Source organism: Aulonocara sp. 'chitande type north' Nkhata Bay, linkage group LG19 (genome assembly GCF_057382095.1).
Source record: "Aulonocara sp. 'chitande type north' Nkhata Bay isolate Kocher_YH1m ecotype deep benthic linkage group LG19, A_spYH_male_GT1.1, whole genome shotgun sequence".
NCBI lineage: Eukaryota > Metazoa > Chordata > Actinopteri > Cichliformes > Cichlidae > Aulonocara > Aulonocara sp. 'chitande type north' Nkhata Bay.
The window spans coordinates 10,139,828-10,154,528 of NC_141362.1; the positions used below are offsets into that span (position 1 = coordinate 10,139,828).

A 14,701-nucleotide genomic window follows, 5' to 3' on the forward strand; every position below is an offset into this window, starting at 1 on the left:
CCGGGCTGTGGGTCAGAGTTTCTCAGGTTTCAAGTTAAAGGTTGTCACAGTGAGATGAAACGGATGAGTCCTCCGGGCTGGAGCTTCATTGCGCCGCCCCTCTCGGGTCTGGTTCCGGGATTTCTGTCGGAGTGAGCCCTCTGCCTGCGTTTTTCCTCTCTGGGTCTTGACGTGGCGGCCGCCATATTGTTTTGCTGTGTTGTCAGTGGAGAGCGGCGGCAGCTTCAGCAGCGGTGAGTCTCGTTTACCTGGAGCACGGACTCACCTGGGCCTGGCAGAGCTCCAACCTCAGCTGGCCTCTGTCCAGCCACCTGTGCTCGCGTCCCGTAACTGTCACCCGTGTGACGTCAGTGTCGCAGTTAGCCGTTAGCTTGAGTTAGCTGCTGTGTGATGTTGAGAAAACGGGGCTGACTTTTGGTGTTTGAGTCCTCGGGTTCGGCTCCAGGTGTGCCGACGCCAGCAGCTACCTGTGCCACACGGCTCCTGCTGTCACACACCTGCAGGTGTCCCACAGGTAGCTGCTGACGTCAGTTTTTTTTTAAGTGTCGCAGGCGCAGCATCTCTGACCTGCTGGACTTTAAATCCTGCAAAGGTCGCGCAGAGTCGGTGGGTGCCGGTGAGGTCACGTGTTTAAGAGTGGCACTGTCTTGATGATGATGATGATGATGATTCTGGGATGAAGCCTCAGATTCAGGTGTGACGTTAGAAACTCTCCCATAGTGAGACCAGAGCATCCAGCAGGACCACAGGGACCCGCAGCCCGCCCACCAGACTGTTCGGTTTTTGTAGGATTTTGTGTTCGGCTCGTTTTCGCGGGTCTCTGCTGGAGCAGCAGCTGGGTGTTCATTTCTCGGAGTTTCCTGCGAAGTTCGGCCTGAGCTGGACTCCATTGTGAGCATCGGGGCTGGTAGCTCAGTGTGCATTTTCTGCAGTTTTTACAAGAAATGAAGGCTTTCTGGAGCTTTTTCAGTTTAAGAGTGAAGTCTCACTGACCTTTGACCCCATATCAGCCTGTTTGTGTCAGTATCAACCAGACTAGGGAGAAACTTTTTTTCTGATTTTAATTCTTTCTGTTGGTTCGTTCTTATTATTGTTATTGTTGTTGTTGTTTGTGCTTTATGAAGGTTTAGCAGTGACTCGTTTTTCTGCAACGTGTTCAAAGAACATAAAATCATTTCAACGTCACCATAAAAATCCATCTCGCAGGTTCAGGCACTGCCTGCTGTTTTTCTCTTTTAGTAACTGCTCACCTGGAGCTGTGCCTGTCTTTGGGTGTGATTTTTCTTACCTTTGAGACTCACCTGTGTTTATGTCTAGAAAGTGAGAATGTGGGTTGGGGGGACAAGTAAAATTGCTACCTGGTCGCATATAAACATGGACACCTGTTTGAGATAAACACCAGGATGACATCGCCTCTCACAGGTGTGTCAGTCTGGTGAGAGATAAAGCCTCACCTTTGAAACGGTGACGCAGGTGTTTGCACGAAAACATCACTTCAATCCGAACCAACGTAACTTTAGAAGAAAGTGGGCGGGGCTTATTCCCACGCTGCCAATATCACTGCACTACCCTCACACTGCCCACCCCCCACCCTCTCCTCCTCTCATCAGCTTATACCCAACAGTGTGACCCCCCCCTCCCACTTCCTGGTGGTTCCATGACGACCTTTCCAGAGTACATCGCTCAGAATGAGGAGCGCGACGGCGTCCGTTTCAGCTGGAACGTGTGGCCGTCGAGCCGGCTGGAGGCGACCCGGATGGTGGTGCCGGTGGCGGCTCTGTTCACTCCGCTGAAGGAGAGGACCGACCTGCCCCCGATCCAGTACGAGCCGGTTCTCTGTAGTCGCGCCACCTGCCGCGCTGTACTCAACCCACTCTGGTACGCATCACAGCCTCCAACACTCACCTGTCCGCCCACCCTTTACCTGTGTGCCCCGCACTCATCTGTCTGTGTGTTTGTAACTTTCAGCCAGGTGGACTACAGAGCCAAGCTGTGGGCCTGTAACTTCTGCTACCAGAGGAACCAGGTGAGTGCCGCAAGCCCCGCCTACCTGTCAGGTGTTCCGGGTGTCACGGGTGGAGTCTGACCTTGTCTCTGTCTCAGTTTCCTCCGTCCTACGCCGGGATCTCTGAGGTGAACCAGCCTGCCGAGCTGCTGCCTCTGTTCTCCACCATCGAGTATGTGGTTCAGGTGAGTCCTGAGGACAGGTGAGACAGGTAACGACCGTGCCGTCAGGTGTGTGAGCCGCTGTGCTCTTTGTCCCCAGAGGGGCCCTCAGATGCCGCTGGTGTTCCTGTATGTGGTGGACACCTGCATGGAGGACGAGGACCTGCAGGCGCTGAAGGAGTCTCTGCAGATGTCGCTGTCTCTGCTCCCGCCCACCGCGCTCGTCGGACTCATCACCTTCGGACGCATGGTTCAGGTGCACGAGCTCGGCTGCGAGGGTATCTCCAAGAGCTACGTCTTTAGGGGGACCAAGGATCTGAACGCCAAACAGCTGCAGGTACGTCACCTGCATGTCCCTCTGGGGTGGGGCTGGGGGCTTCCCGAGCGTCAGAACTCAGGTGAGTTAACAACACCTGTGCTTCCTGTAGGAGATGCTGGGTCTCACCAAACCTTCGGCCGCTCAGGGACGAGGGCCGCAGGCGGCGCCACAGCAGTCATTCAACAGGTGAGCCTCCTGTGAGCCTGAGTGGGTGTGGTTTAAGTAAAGGTGCTGTCACAGCAGCGGCATTCCTCACTGTGAATTTTCCTGCAGGTTTCTGCAGCCGGTGCAGAAGATTGACATGAACCTCACCGACCTGCTGGGGGAGCTGCAGCGCGACCCCTGGCCTGTGACGCAGGGCAAGAGACCGCTGCGCTCACTGGGCGTTGCCATGTCCATCGCCGTGGGGCTTCTGGAGGTGAGGGGGCGGGGCTTTAGGCAGACAGAACATGGCGTGGATGTCTCAAAGACTTTGATCATCGGTTTTGTTTGTGTTCTTTTACCCACAGTGCACCTTTCCCAATACTGGCGCACGCATCATGACCTTCATAGGCGGCCCGGCGACGCAGGGGCCCGGCATGGTGGTGGGAGACGAGCTGAAGACGCCGATCAGGTCCTGGCACGACATCGAGAAGGACAACGCCAAGTTCATGAAGAAGGCCACCAAAGTGAGTGCACGCCATTTACAGACCATGTGACCCGTTTTTTTTACCTGATTATTTTCATCATTACTTTATCGTTCTTTAAGACTTTTAATGGTTGTTGTGAGCTTTGCTCTCGTTGTTCTGATCGCTGGCTCACAGCACTACGAGTCTCTGGCCAATCGAGCGTCCAGCAACGGTCACATCATCGACATCTACGCCTGTGCCCTAGATCAGACCGGCCTGCTGGAGATGAAGTGCTGCACCAACTACACCGGGTACACACACACACACACTCACTCCTGAACCCTGTCAAAGGCTGGTGGGCTGTGTAGTGCCCTCTGTGGTCGTATTCGTGCGTGACGTGTGTCTCTGTGTCGCAGCGGTTACATGGTGATGGCCGACTCCTTCAACACGTCTCTGTTCAAGCAGACCTTCCAGAGGGTTTTCACCAAAGATGTCCAGGGATCCTTTAAGATGGCCTTCGCCGCCACACTGGAGATCAAGGTATGAAGGAAAAGCACAGAAGAACAGGGAGGCGCCGCCCCCAGCACATCTCTATCACAGGTTAATGACCCCTGCTGTGTTTTTCCCATGCAGACGTCCAGAGAGATCAAAGTGTCCGGTGCCATTGGCCCCTGCGTGTCTCTGAACGCTAAAGGACCCTGCGTCTCCGAGAACGTACGTGAAGCTAAGACAGCGCCATTAACGATGCCCCCTGCAGGCAGAGACAAAGGGGGTGTCCAAATTCATGGGCTGCATCCTCCTGAGGCCGCATTTGTAGACCGATTACGTTACAGTGACGCGATGAAGGCTGTCCAAATTCGTAGACTCCTCCGAATGCAGCCGACAAATGCGTCCTCCTTTTCCCCGAATTTGAAGGATGGGTCGGGTGTGTCCTTCGTGGCCTACCATATCCCAGAATTCATAGCACGGCCCAGCCAAACTCCAGTTTTCAACAATGGCGGTCGCTACTAAGTTTTTAATATTACTCTTACTAATCTTTCTGGGTCACAAAATAAACTTTTAACATATGGTAAATGGCCTGCATTTGTATAGCACTTTTCTAGTCCATAGGACCCCAAAGCGCTTTACACTACATTCAGTCATCCACCCATTCACACACACATTCACACACTGGCGATAGCAAGCTACATTGTAGCCACAGCTGCCCTGGGGCGCACTGACAGAGGCGAGGCTGCCGGACACAGGCGCCACCGGGCCCTCTGACCACCACCAGTTATATATTTTCAGGCGAGAAAGTAGCTGTGTAAACATCAAATATCTGTTCGGTTTATCAAGACATCACATATTTGCAAAAGTGCTCAGACGTTTTCGGAGACGTCTGTTACCCACCAGCTTGATAGCTAGCCGGGAGCTCGAGGGTCACTAGAGCCGCCAAGAACGGCACAACACATAATTTTCAGATCACTGCGGTCTTTTGCTACTCGGGTTAAACGTAATGTATAAGTCACTTAGACAACCTAAAAATGTTATTCTTTGGCTTTTTTCAGTGTTTTGTTTGTTCGTGAGTAAATCGGTTTGGCTGAGATTAAAGTTATTAGATTAGATTAGATAAAATAAAACTTTATTAATCCCCCGGGTGGGTTCCTCCTTGGTTTTCACACAGCTGAATAAACATCAAACAGAAAACTGATTAAACAGAAGTGTGAGACAGTCGAGAATTTACAATAGTGTCCTGTTATATTTTAGTTCAATTCAATTCAATTTTATTTATATAGCACCAAATCACAACAGCAGTCGCCTCAAGGCACTTTATATTGTACAGTAGATCCTACAATAATAGGAACAGGAAGAAAACCCAGCAATCATATGACCCCCTATGAGCAAGCACTTTGGCGACAGTGGGAAGGAAAAACTCCCTTTTAACAGGAAGAAACCGGCAGAACCAGGCTCAGGAAGGGGCGGGGCCATCTGCTGTGACCGGTTGGGGTGAGAGAAGGAAGACAGGATAAAGACATACTGTGGAAGAGAGACAGAGGTTAATAACAGATATGATTCAATGCAGAGAGATAGCAAGGAGCAGACGGCTGAGTTTATTAAACTCCACCGAGACAGCGGTGATGCTAATCTGAAGGCTAGACCGTCCAATTTCACAGCCGTTTACTTCCGGCCTACCCGACCTTCTGAGGACCCGGCCTTCGCGTTCTACATGGGCCGGGTCCTCAGGAGGATGCAGCCCATGAATTTGGACACGACCATAAAGTACACTAACACCGCCCCGTGCAGGCAGAGACAGGAAGTACGCTAACACTGCCCCGTGCAGGCAGAGACAGGAAGTACACTAACACCGCCCCGTGCAGGCAGAGACAGGAAGTACACTAACACTGCCCCCTGCAGGCAGAGACAGGAAGTACACTAACACTGCCCCCTGCAGGCAGAGACAGGAAGTACACTAACACTCCCCCGTGCAGGCAGAGACAGGAAGTACACTAACACTGCCCCCTGCAGGCAGAGAGAGGTAGTACACTAACACTCCCCCGTGCAGGCAGAGACAGGAAGTACACTAACACTCCCCCGTGCAGGCAGAGACAGGAAGTACACTAACACTGTCCGCTGCAGGCAGAGACAGGAAGTATACTAACACTGCCCCCTGCAGGCAGAGACAGGAAGTACGCTAACACTGCCCCCTGCAGGCAGAGACAGGAAGTACACTAACACTGCCCCCTGCAGGCAGAGACAGGAAGTACACAACACCGCCGCCTCAGAATCTTACTGCTCATATAAATGCTGATTGTGTGTTTTTGTCAGGTACAGGTGAACCCTCAGGTGGGTGTAATTCCTGTGTCCGGCCTGCAGGGGCAGAATTGCTTAGACTGTGACTGTTTGTGTTCCAGGAGATCGGCACGGGAGGAACCTGTCAGTGGAAGGTCTGCGGACTGGATCCGAGTACCACGCTGGCGCTTTACTTTGAGGTCGTCAACCAGGTATAAACACCTGACCTCTGACCTTTGATTCTGTCACTGTCACCATGAAGCTACTGAATTATTGATATCCACCAATTAAAAGAAAGTTCAGTGATCTGCAGTGATGTCATGGTACAGGATGATGTCATAGATCCTGCTGTTGAGAAAATAAGAGCTCAAGCTGACAAAATAAAAGCCCCACTGATGTTTTGATAGTAAAATGTTGGTGTTTAAAACAACAATTAGACCAGTGATCATCTGTTTGTAGTTTATTTTTTTAGTTTTTATTTATTCGCTCTAATTATTTTAAAAGTAATATCATTTTATTTTTGCTGTTTAGCGGGACAGCTTTCAAAATGAAAACGGCAAAAAACTAAAGCAGCCAAACTGACAGTCTTTCTAAGAGGATGCTCAGTCATAATAAGCAGGAAATGAGTTTGAATTTGAAGTGCACACATCAGGGCGGAGATGCTGACTTCCAGGCTCCGCCGAGTTTGTCCATCATCCTCGATCCTGCTGGGCTGCACAAGCCGCTCGTCACTCCCAGAGTCTCCGGCTGTTTCTCAGCTCTGTTCACGTGCAGCACGGCGTCCAGCTCAGAGTTTTAAACGCTCAGTGTAACTGAGCCCATGGAACAGTTTGACCTTCGTCCTCCGTCTACTCTGTGCTGATGTGGTCACGTCAGCATAAACACACCTCTGCTGAAATGGAGCTGAAAGAGCTCGGACTGTTTGTGACTCTGAGTGGATCAGGAAATGTTTCGTGTTGTGAGACTGCGGGAGATCATCAGCTGAACATCAGTGTGCGGTCTTCGAACACAACGTCACGTCAGAACTCGTCCACGCTGAAGAAGAAGATGAGAAGTATGGCCTACATTTCCCAGAGTGCACAGGTCCAGTGATGGTGATGGGAGGGTCATGGTCTTGTTAGTGTTTTGGGAGAAGATGGAGGCTGTGTTGCGGTCATACTTGTTGTTGTTGTTGTGCTAGGGCGATTGGTCGCAGGTAGATGGAGGGCGGAGCTCTGGGAGTGGGACTCCAGGAACATCCCGGCACAAGGAACGAACCTGCGGAAACTTCGGCACACCGCCGCCCTGTACCTGCTGGAGTCACAGAGAGACAGACAGGAAGTGACGTTCCTGTTCACTATGACATCATGAGCGCGTCATAGTGACGTTTCATTACTGCTTCAAAACTGATCGGAGCCTTCGATAAAGAAAGTCTGACTCACGTCTGCGTCATGCAGGTGATCCACGGGTTGAGCGCGGCGCTGGTCAGAACCAGCCAGGAGGAGAGGGCGGCGGTCACGGACGGACTCTGCTGACCGCTCAGCGTCTCGTACAGACACACAGAGATGTAGGGCAGCCAGCAGACCAGCAAACACACTGCCAGGAGACAGGAAACAGAGTCACATGACTTCATCAGCAGCCCCTCTATGAGTGAGCTGGTGTTTGGAGACTAGTTATCTGTGGACTAGTTAAAGAGGCGTAGGGACTAGAGAACGGCCTTGAAGTTGCAGATCTGTCTACCAATCTGAAGGTGGGCGGTTCAATCCCTGGCCGCTCCAGGCTGGAGACACTCTCTGCATGAACAGGTGGACGTGGCGTGTAGAGTGGATGAGTGCTGTGTTAGAGCCAGTAGCCATTCACTCGTAGCGCTCTCATTGACCTTATGGCGAAAACATTAACCTGGTTTATCGGTCACTCAGACCGTCTGCAGCCGGCTGTGGTGACCTTTGACCCTGTCTGTGTTTATGACCTCAGTGTTTGTCCCTATAATGAGAGTAATGGCAGTGAGTCACAAAGATAAACATGGACGCTGATCCTCAAAGACGGCCGCTGTGACGTCGAGGTTTTAGTTTAGAGGGTAAACGGCTGCGGCCCCGTGGTCACATGGTCCTGCTGTTTGGTTTGAGATTATGAGGACATTGGATCTGCCCGGCTTTACGAACGGGGAAATGTTTTCTGTCGAAGGAACAAAATAATTTCATGCATCAGACTGTTTCCCGTTAGGCAGGATGTTCAGTCCCAGTGGAGAAATACTGGAACTCCATATGAAATCACTGGTAATTACTAGGACTGTTGCACCAATTAAAGAATCTAGAGGACAAGTTTCAGACTACTTACTGAAGTTTAAGAGACTGCAGAGATTTTTAGACTAGCTGTAGATTTTGAGCGTTTAACAGGAGTTGGAGATTAGTTAGTAACATCTGTGTACTGAAGTTTGTTTACTAGCCTGAGCATTACTTTCACACAGCTGTAAGTTTGTAGCTGATTTGAGGAGTTGTGGAGATGTTTGTGGGCTAGTTACAGAGGTTGGAAACTAGTCGTCGGACCTCTGTGTGGGGGAAACTTGGAGTAAAACTCAGAGGACGAAGTTTTCACAAAGAACGTGAGTCGGTGAAGTGGAGGTGTAACCCATGTCCCTGCAACGTCAAGGAACAGCTTGAGCTCACCTGAGGTGGTGACCATGACGATGGAGCTCCTCAGGTAGTTGTTGGCAGGAACGTAGAAACAGTGCAGCTCGTTGCACATGAAGGTTCCCCTCCTGGCCTGCTTCCTGGCCACGTACACGATGTATCCGTACAGCGAGCACATGGTGAGGATCGGCGCTACGATGCCCGCCCCCATCCACAGCAGCACGAAGTACCTGTTCTCCGGGGTGAAGCTCGGGCAGCAGAGGAACCGTGACTCGCTGTAGGCGTAGCTGCCGAAACCCAGCAGTGGCATGGTGGCGTTGGCCAGGCAGAACAGCCAGACTGCGATCAGCACCGCCCGGCTCCGCCCCGCCGTCCAGATACTGTGGAAGCTGAGTGCAAAGCAGATCTCCGTGAACTTGTAGATGGTAGCCCAGGCAAGCGAGTGCAGGGAGGCGGTCTGCAGTAGGAGGAAGATGAAGCCGCCGCCCTGACAGACGTCGGCCTCACTGGAGTGTCTGACAGGCTGGGAGAGGCTGTTGTACGCACTGAAGGGGATGGCGGAGAGTCCGAGAGCGAGGTCGCTAAGGCTAAAGCTCAGGGTGAGGCCCAGCGTGTCGGACCGCAGCTCCTTGTTCAGCAGGAGCACCAGTAGGAGGAGGAGGTTCCCACAGGTGGATGCCACGCTCGTCAGCAGCATGAGAGCGGCGTACAGCGTGCTCAAAATGTCCGCCATCTTCACATGGACTCGCAGGACAGGAACGTGCACCGTGCCGAAGTGATCCAATCACCTGCAGGCTCTCTGATCAGCTGATCGATCAGCTGTTGGTTTCTTCTGAAACGAGGAGCAGAGGACAAGCAGCTTCAGCAGGCTGTCGCAGCTGCTGAGAGCCCGCCGTCACCACGGAGACTGCTGGGATTACCTGAGGCTCTGTGAGTCACACCTGAGCTGCAGTTGAAAACAGAGAGAGCGCCTTTCAAGGACGTTTCCACCAATCAAAAACAAGAGCCAAGACCAGAAGAAGAGTCCACCTGAACCTGCAGCTGACCGGACCAATCGGGAGGAAGAACCATGCCGTCACCTTCATCGATTGATTATCAGCGCGGTCTGTGGTCTTCAGAGGTTAAAGGTCACACTGATGTTGGCTGGAGTTGATCAGTCGGTGTGTGTGACTCTGATCGCAGTCCAACGAGTCTGATCGGCTCAGTCTGAGCGGGGGAGGGTGGACCGCAGGGGGCGTGTTCTCCTGGGGGGGTGTTGCCATGGCGCACCTGTTTGACACCTGCTGTGACGATGATGAGCACACACACACACACACACACACACACACACACACACACACACACACACACTTACCTGCTGGCTGTAAAGTAAACAAGATGAACATCCAATATCCTGTGTGTGTGTGTGTGTGTGTGTGTGTGTCAGTCACGCAGCTTGACTCAGGTAATAACAGGTGTGCAGGTGTGTAATCACCCTCACCACCTGCTGAACCTCAGACCGCTGAGGAGCTCAGGCCGGGGTTGGGTGTGAAGCAGCCAATCATAGCTCAGCTTTGTTAAAGAAAGTGACCTCTGAGTCACGTCTGGAGGCAGAAAACGAGCGTCAAACACAGAAACACACCTGAGCAGGTGCTACGGAAATAAACAGTCCAAGGGGTCGTGACCCTGACAGCGAGGTCTCAGGGGCGGGATAAATGCTGGAGTTGGGGTTAACGTTCTATGATGTTGATACCTGATTAACCTGACCTCTGACCTCTAACTTGCCTGTTTGCGGTCACTTCCTGCAGCACAACGCGCCGATCCCTCAGGGCGGCCGCGGGGCGATCCAGTTTGTCACGCAGTACCAGCACTCGTCAGGCCAGCGACGCATCCGGGTCACCACCACCGCCAGGAAGTACGAACACACCTGCCTCCACCCCATCACTACACACACACACACACACACCTGAATTAATCCCGGTCCCTTCTCTTCCCCTCAGCTGGGCCGATGCTCAGACGCAGATTCAAAGCATCGCGGCGTCCTTTGACCAGGAGGCGGCGGCCATCCTCATGGCGAGGTTGGCAGTGTACCGGGCAGAGACGGAGGAGGGGCCGGACGTGCTCAGGTGGTTAGACAGACAGCTGATCAGACTGGTAGGAGAACACACCTGCAGAGTGAGCGCCACGATTGATCCGAACAGGAAGCAATTGATACCTGTGTTTGTGTTCAGTGTCAGAAGTTTGGCGATTACCACAAAGACGACCCGAACTCCTTCCGGTTCTCCGAGACCTTCTCCCTGTATCCCCAGGTGACCCGACTCCCGTAACGCTCTGCGCAGACACACCTGTGACACGCACCGGGACACAGGGCTGACGTGTGTTTGTGTGTTTCAGTTCATGTTCCACCTGCGGCGTTCGCCGTTCCTGCAGGTGTTCAACAACAGTCCTGACGAGAGCTCGTATTACCGACACCACTTCAACCGGCAGGACCTGACGCAGGCGCTCATCATGATCCAGCCGGTGCTCTACGCCTACTCCTTCAACGGCCCGCCTGAGGTACCTGTACACCTGTGTGCACACAGTGCAGAGTAAGCAGCTGGATGTGCAGGTGTTTCATGTTTCAGAATCTGAAGCTCTCATTGGGAAACAAACTGTGAGTTATTGATCACTGATCGATTAACTGATCAGACTGTGTGTGTGTTTCTAGCCCGTCCTGTTGGACAGCAGCAGCATCCTGCCCGACCGAATCCTTCTGATGGACACGTTCTTCCAGATCCTCATCTACCACGGAGAGGTACACCCGACACCACCAATCACACCCCAGCACCGCGTGACATCACAGCTGTCTAAGCCAATCAGGGTCCAGTAATTTAATTAGGATAGAGCCACAATTATCATTCAGATGGTTTCTTTAAACGTGATCCAGCTGTTTCCATCACAGATGTGACGCTGAGCTGAGTTCCCACCTGATTTCAGTCCAACTCTCAAACCTGAACGTGCTTCAATCAGCTGTTTGCAGTTTTACCTGCTGAGCTCGTTCATATCCTCTCGTTAACTCAACAATTCACCTCACATGAGCTCAAAACACACAAATCTTTAAAGAACCATGATAATGAGCTGACCCGTGCAGGTGTACAGTTGTGTCTCACTGCGTCTCTCTGTTAGACTGTGGCTCAGTGGAGGAAGGCCGGCTATCAGGACATGCCCGAGTACGAGAACTTCAAACACCTGCTTCAGGCTCCAGTGGACGACGCCCAGGAGCTGTTGCACACCCGCTTCCCCATGCCGAGATACATCGACACGGAGCACGGCGGCAGCCAGGTGAGGGCGCAGGCACACACCTGAGAAACACATCAGCTTTATTTACATCACCTCAGATCACGAGGCGTGACATCAGCACAGCGGCAATGTGACATCATCAACAATTTCCCGGTGCAAACTCTCGTTTTTGCACCTGTGCCCACACCTATACACACCTGTAGACATGATCAGCAGGTGAAAGGTTTTCTTCTTCTGCTGTTTTCAGGCTCGCTTCCTGCTCTCCAAAGTGAACCCCTCCCAGACCCACAACAACATGTACACCTGGGGGCAGGTAAGACTTTAACCTGTAATCTTTAACCTTTAAATGTGGACCAATCAGACGCTGTGTTTACACAAGTCCGCCCCCCCCCACCGCAGGAGTCCGGTGCTCCGATCCTGACAGACGACGTCAGCCTGCAGGTGTTCATGGACCACCTGAAGAAGCTCGCTGTCTCCAGCGCCGCCTGAGTGTGCCATCGGCTCACCTGTCCTCATCCGTTTGCTTTTTATTTGTTTTCTCGCTGCCTGTGTTTCCATGGCAACAGTTCACAAGCACCATCAACCAATCAGCAGCAGGTTTAGAGTTGTAACCTCACAGTGTAGAGATGCTATTGTTAATTGGCCTTTTTAAAAAAAATTAAGTTGCATTTGATTGGTTGATCCTCTCAGACAGCGGCAGTGATAGCTTTCAAAATAAAAGCCACTGTGTAGTTTTAGTCTGTGAAGCTTTTATTGTGAAACAACAGCAGGAAGTGGTGGCCGTCGGGAGTTTTTCCCCCCTAAAAGGTTTCAAATTGATTTTAAAATTTTAACATGTGATTTTTTTTAAATTTAGGAACAGGAAACAGGAAGTGAGGTGTTTTGTTTTTTTTAGAAAGCATGTGATGTCACTGAGCGCGCGAAGCTGTCTGCTTGTGTTTGAACACTAACCGAGAACGAGCGCAGAGGTTCACCTTGCCACTGTTCTCGTCTTTCTAATAAAATCTGCAGAATTTTACAGAGTTTGTCTTCTTCTGAAACGTGAAGCTCTGATGTCATCAGAGACGCAGCACCTATGCATGTGTGACTGAGCCCAGTGTTTTATAAAGCACTGTCTGACACCCTGCAGACGGTCTGTTTGTAACTGTAATCGGCTGTAGACAAGATGATCACAGGACTGAGGTCGCCTCCACCTCTGCTCAGACACCATCAGTCATCCCAGCAAATAGCACCACCCCATATTTAAAAATCCACTTTAGGGTCACACTTTTCCTTTAAAGTGTGAAAAGGAAAAGAAACCTAACAGACCCTCGAGGAGCTTCTGCTGTCAGTCGAACAGAGTCCGACTTTTACCCTGAATTAACCTGAGTGACCCGCCTCACCATCTGAGCATTCCCACTCACACAGGTAAAAACAATAAGCCAAGCTGTGGGGTCCTCAACATGTGCCACACCCACAGAAACAGACACCTCTGCTAAAACGCTGCAGGTGAGCAGGTGGAGTGGAGCTCAGCACTGTCTCAATTCAGGGGCTGCGTCCTCCTAAGGACCCGGCCTTCACAGTCTACGTGGGCCGGGTCTTCCAAAGACCGAGAAGGCCGGAAGTGAGAGGCTGTGAGATGGGACGGTCTAGCCTTCAGATTTGAGCCACCAGTGGAGTTTAATAAACGCGGCCGTCTGCTCCTTGCTATCTAAAATATAACAGGACACTGGAGTAAACTCTCAGGCATCTCACACTTCTGTTTAATCAGTTTTCTGTTTGATGTTTATTCAGCTGTGTGAAAAAAAAATTGGCTGGACCGCGCTATGAATTCTGGGATAAGGTGGGCCACGAAGGACACACCCGATCCCATCCTTCAAATTCTGGAAAAAGGAGGATGCATTTGGCTGTATTAGGAGGAGTCCACAGCCTTCGTCATGTTGTCGTTGTTATCGGCAACGACAACAAATGCGGCCTCCGGAGGATGCAGCCTTGGAATTGGGACACAGCCACTGTCTGGGTCTGAGCTTCCTTTACTCAGGAGAGGAGACACAGCAGCATCCTTCTTGAAAGGAGGGGAGAGGTAAGTATAGTAAATTTGTGGTCCTCCTACCTAAACGTGGGACACACATACATACACAGAGGTCTGCTGCTGTGTTTCATAACTGAATCTGACTTCAGATCAGCGGAAAGATGAACAAATGTTTAAAATAAAATCTAAATAAAAAGTTTTTTTATTATTTGTGAAAATGAAACTTAAACTTTGATAATTGTTTACTACCGTTTTTATTCCAAAGTATCCGAGTACTCTTAATCAGGAGGCAGAGGATGAAACTACCTGAACTATGAATCCCACCAGCAGGTGGCGGTCATGCGCAGTGAGTAGACACACAATCCACGTGTCAGTCCAAACGAAACGGCATGAGACTGGAATCACATTTATCCAGTGATGGGATACGTTTGACGTTTAGCGTGTTTGGGGTGTGTAGTTAGTGTGTAGTGTTGTGGATAGTTTTGTGTTGTGTGTCAGAACAATGAGGCGACTGTTGTCTCCAGGTAGAAACAGGAGTGATACACCTGCTGCTGTCAGACCTGCAGGTATCAGGCTGTGATGTTCTCCTTTGGAGTGGCACAAATAATTTGTCTTATTAAATGCAGAACAGCTGATTGTTCTGTAAACAGTTTCAAGTGGTTATAAAAAAAGGGTAAAAGGTAAATTGCTGCAAATAACTTTGTTTGCAAAACTTGTGCATATGATTTTAAAACTGACAAATATTTGCATTTAAAGTTATGAAATATGATTCAACGAACTCTCAGATTTTATGTTTTTTGTCTGATTCTAGATCAATGTTGTTAATACAGTTTGTCAAAATGAAAACATGACTGTAAATTCAGACATGTGAGGTTGTGCTGAAAAGGATGAGACCAAACACGGCAAATAAACAGTTTTTAAAGGTGAAATGTGGAGGAAACATCAAAGTGGTTAAAATGGC

At 50.8% G+C, this 14,701-nt stretch overlaps 2 protein-coding genes across 3 annotated transcripts; one reads left to right on the forward strand and one right to left on the reverse strand.

The window, feature by feature from the left end:
- The first annotated feature begins 47 nt into the window (after positions 1-47).
- Positions 48-12,747, forward strand: sec23a (Sec23 homolog A, coat complex II component). 2 transcript variants are annotated; one of them, XM_086275710.1, is made up of 20 exons: positions 48-233; positions 1,625-1,878; positions 1,969-2,026; positions 2,104-2,190; positions 2,267-2,503; positions 2,595-2,671; positions 2,759-2,903; positions 2,995-3,153; positions 3,289-3,404; positions 3,510-3,633; positions 3,727-3,807; positions 5,985-6,074; positions 10,259-10,365; positions 10,451-10,604; positions 10,682-10,759; positions 10,845-11,006; positions 11,158-11,244; positions 11,616-11,771; positions 11,977-12,042; positions 12,129-12,747. In XM_086275710.1, the coding sequence occupies exons 2-20, from the start codon at positions 1,658-1,660 to the stop codon at positions 12,216-12,218; spliced, it is 2,295 nt and encodes a 764-aa protein (XP_086131836.1). In that variant the 5' UTR covers positions 48-233; positions 1,625-1,657; the 3' UTR covers positions 12,219-12,747. The 2 variants fall into 2 exon arrangements, with proteins under 2 accessions (XP_086131836.1, XP_086131835.1); XM_086275709.1 differs by having other exon boundaries at positions 49-233; positions 1,611-1,878.
- On the reverse strand, positions 5,949-9,456 carry LOC147306516 (histamine H2 receptor). Its single transcript, XM_086275713.1, has 3 exons — positions 8,508-9,456; positions 7,284-7,437; positions 5,949-7,155 (listed from the first exon to the last, which is right to left on the reverse strand). The coding sequence occupies exons 1-3, from the start codon at positions 9,202-9,204 to the stop codon at positions 6,969-6,971; spliced, it is 1,038 nt and encodes a 345-aa protein (XP_086131839.1). The 5' UTR covers positions 9,205-9,456; the 3' UTR covers positions 5,949-6,968.
- Positions 12,748-14,701: the final 1,954 nt, after the last annotated feature.

Excerpts from the sequence above, each read along its gene's own strand:
- LOC147306516 (XM_086275713.1), bottom strand. The coding sequence starts at position 9,204 with ATGGCGGACATTTTGAGCACGCTGTACGCCGCTCTCATGCTGCTGACG. Across the intron at positions 7,438-8,507 it reads CGTCATGGTCACCACCTCAG|TGTGTTTGCTGGTCTGCTGG; the intron begins GTGAGCTCAAGC and ends GTCTCCTGGCAG. Across the intron at positions 7,156-7,283 it reads ATCACCTGCATGACGCAGAC|CAGGTACAGGGCGGCGGTGT; the intron begins GTGAGTCAGACT and ends CTGTGACTCCAG.
- sec23a (XM_086275710.1), top strand. The coding sequence starts at position 1,658 with ATGACGACCTTTCCAGAGTACATCGCTCAGAATGAGGAGCGCGACGGC. Across the intron at positions 2,504-2,594 it reads TGAACGCCAAACAGCTGCAG|GAGATGCTGGGTCTCACCAA; the intron begins GTACGTCACCTG and ends TGCTTCCTGTAG. Across the intron at positions 3,808-5,984 it reads GACCCTGCGTCTCCGAGAAC|GAGATCGGCACGGGAGGAAC; the intron begins GTACGTGAAGCT and ends TTTGTGTTCCAG.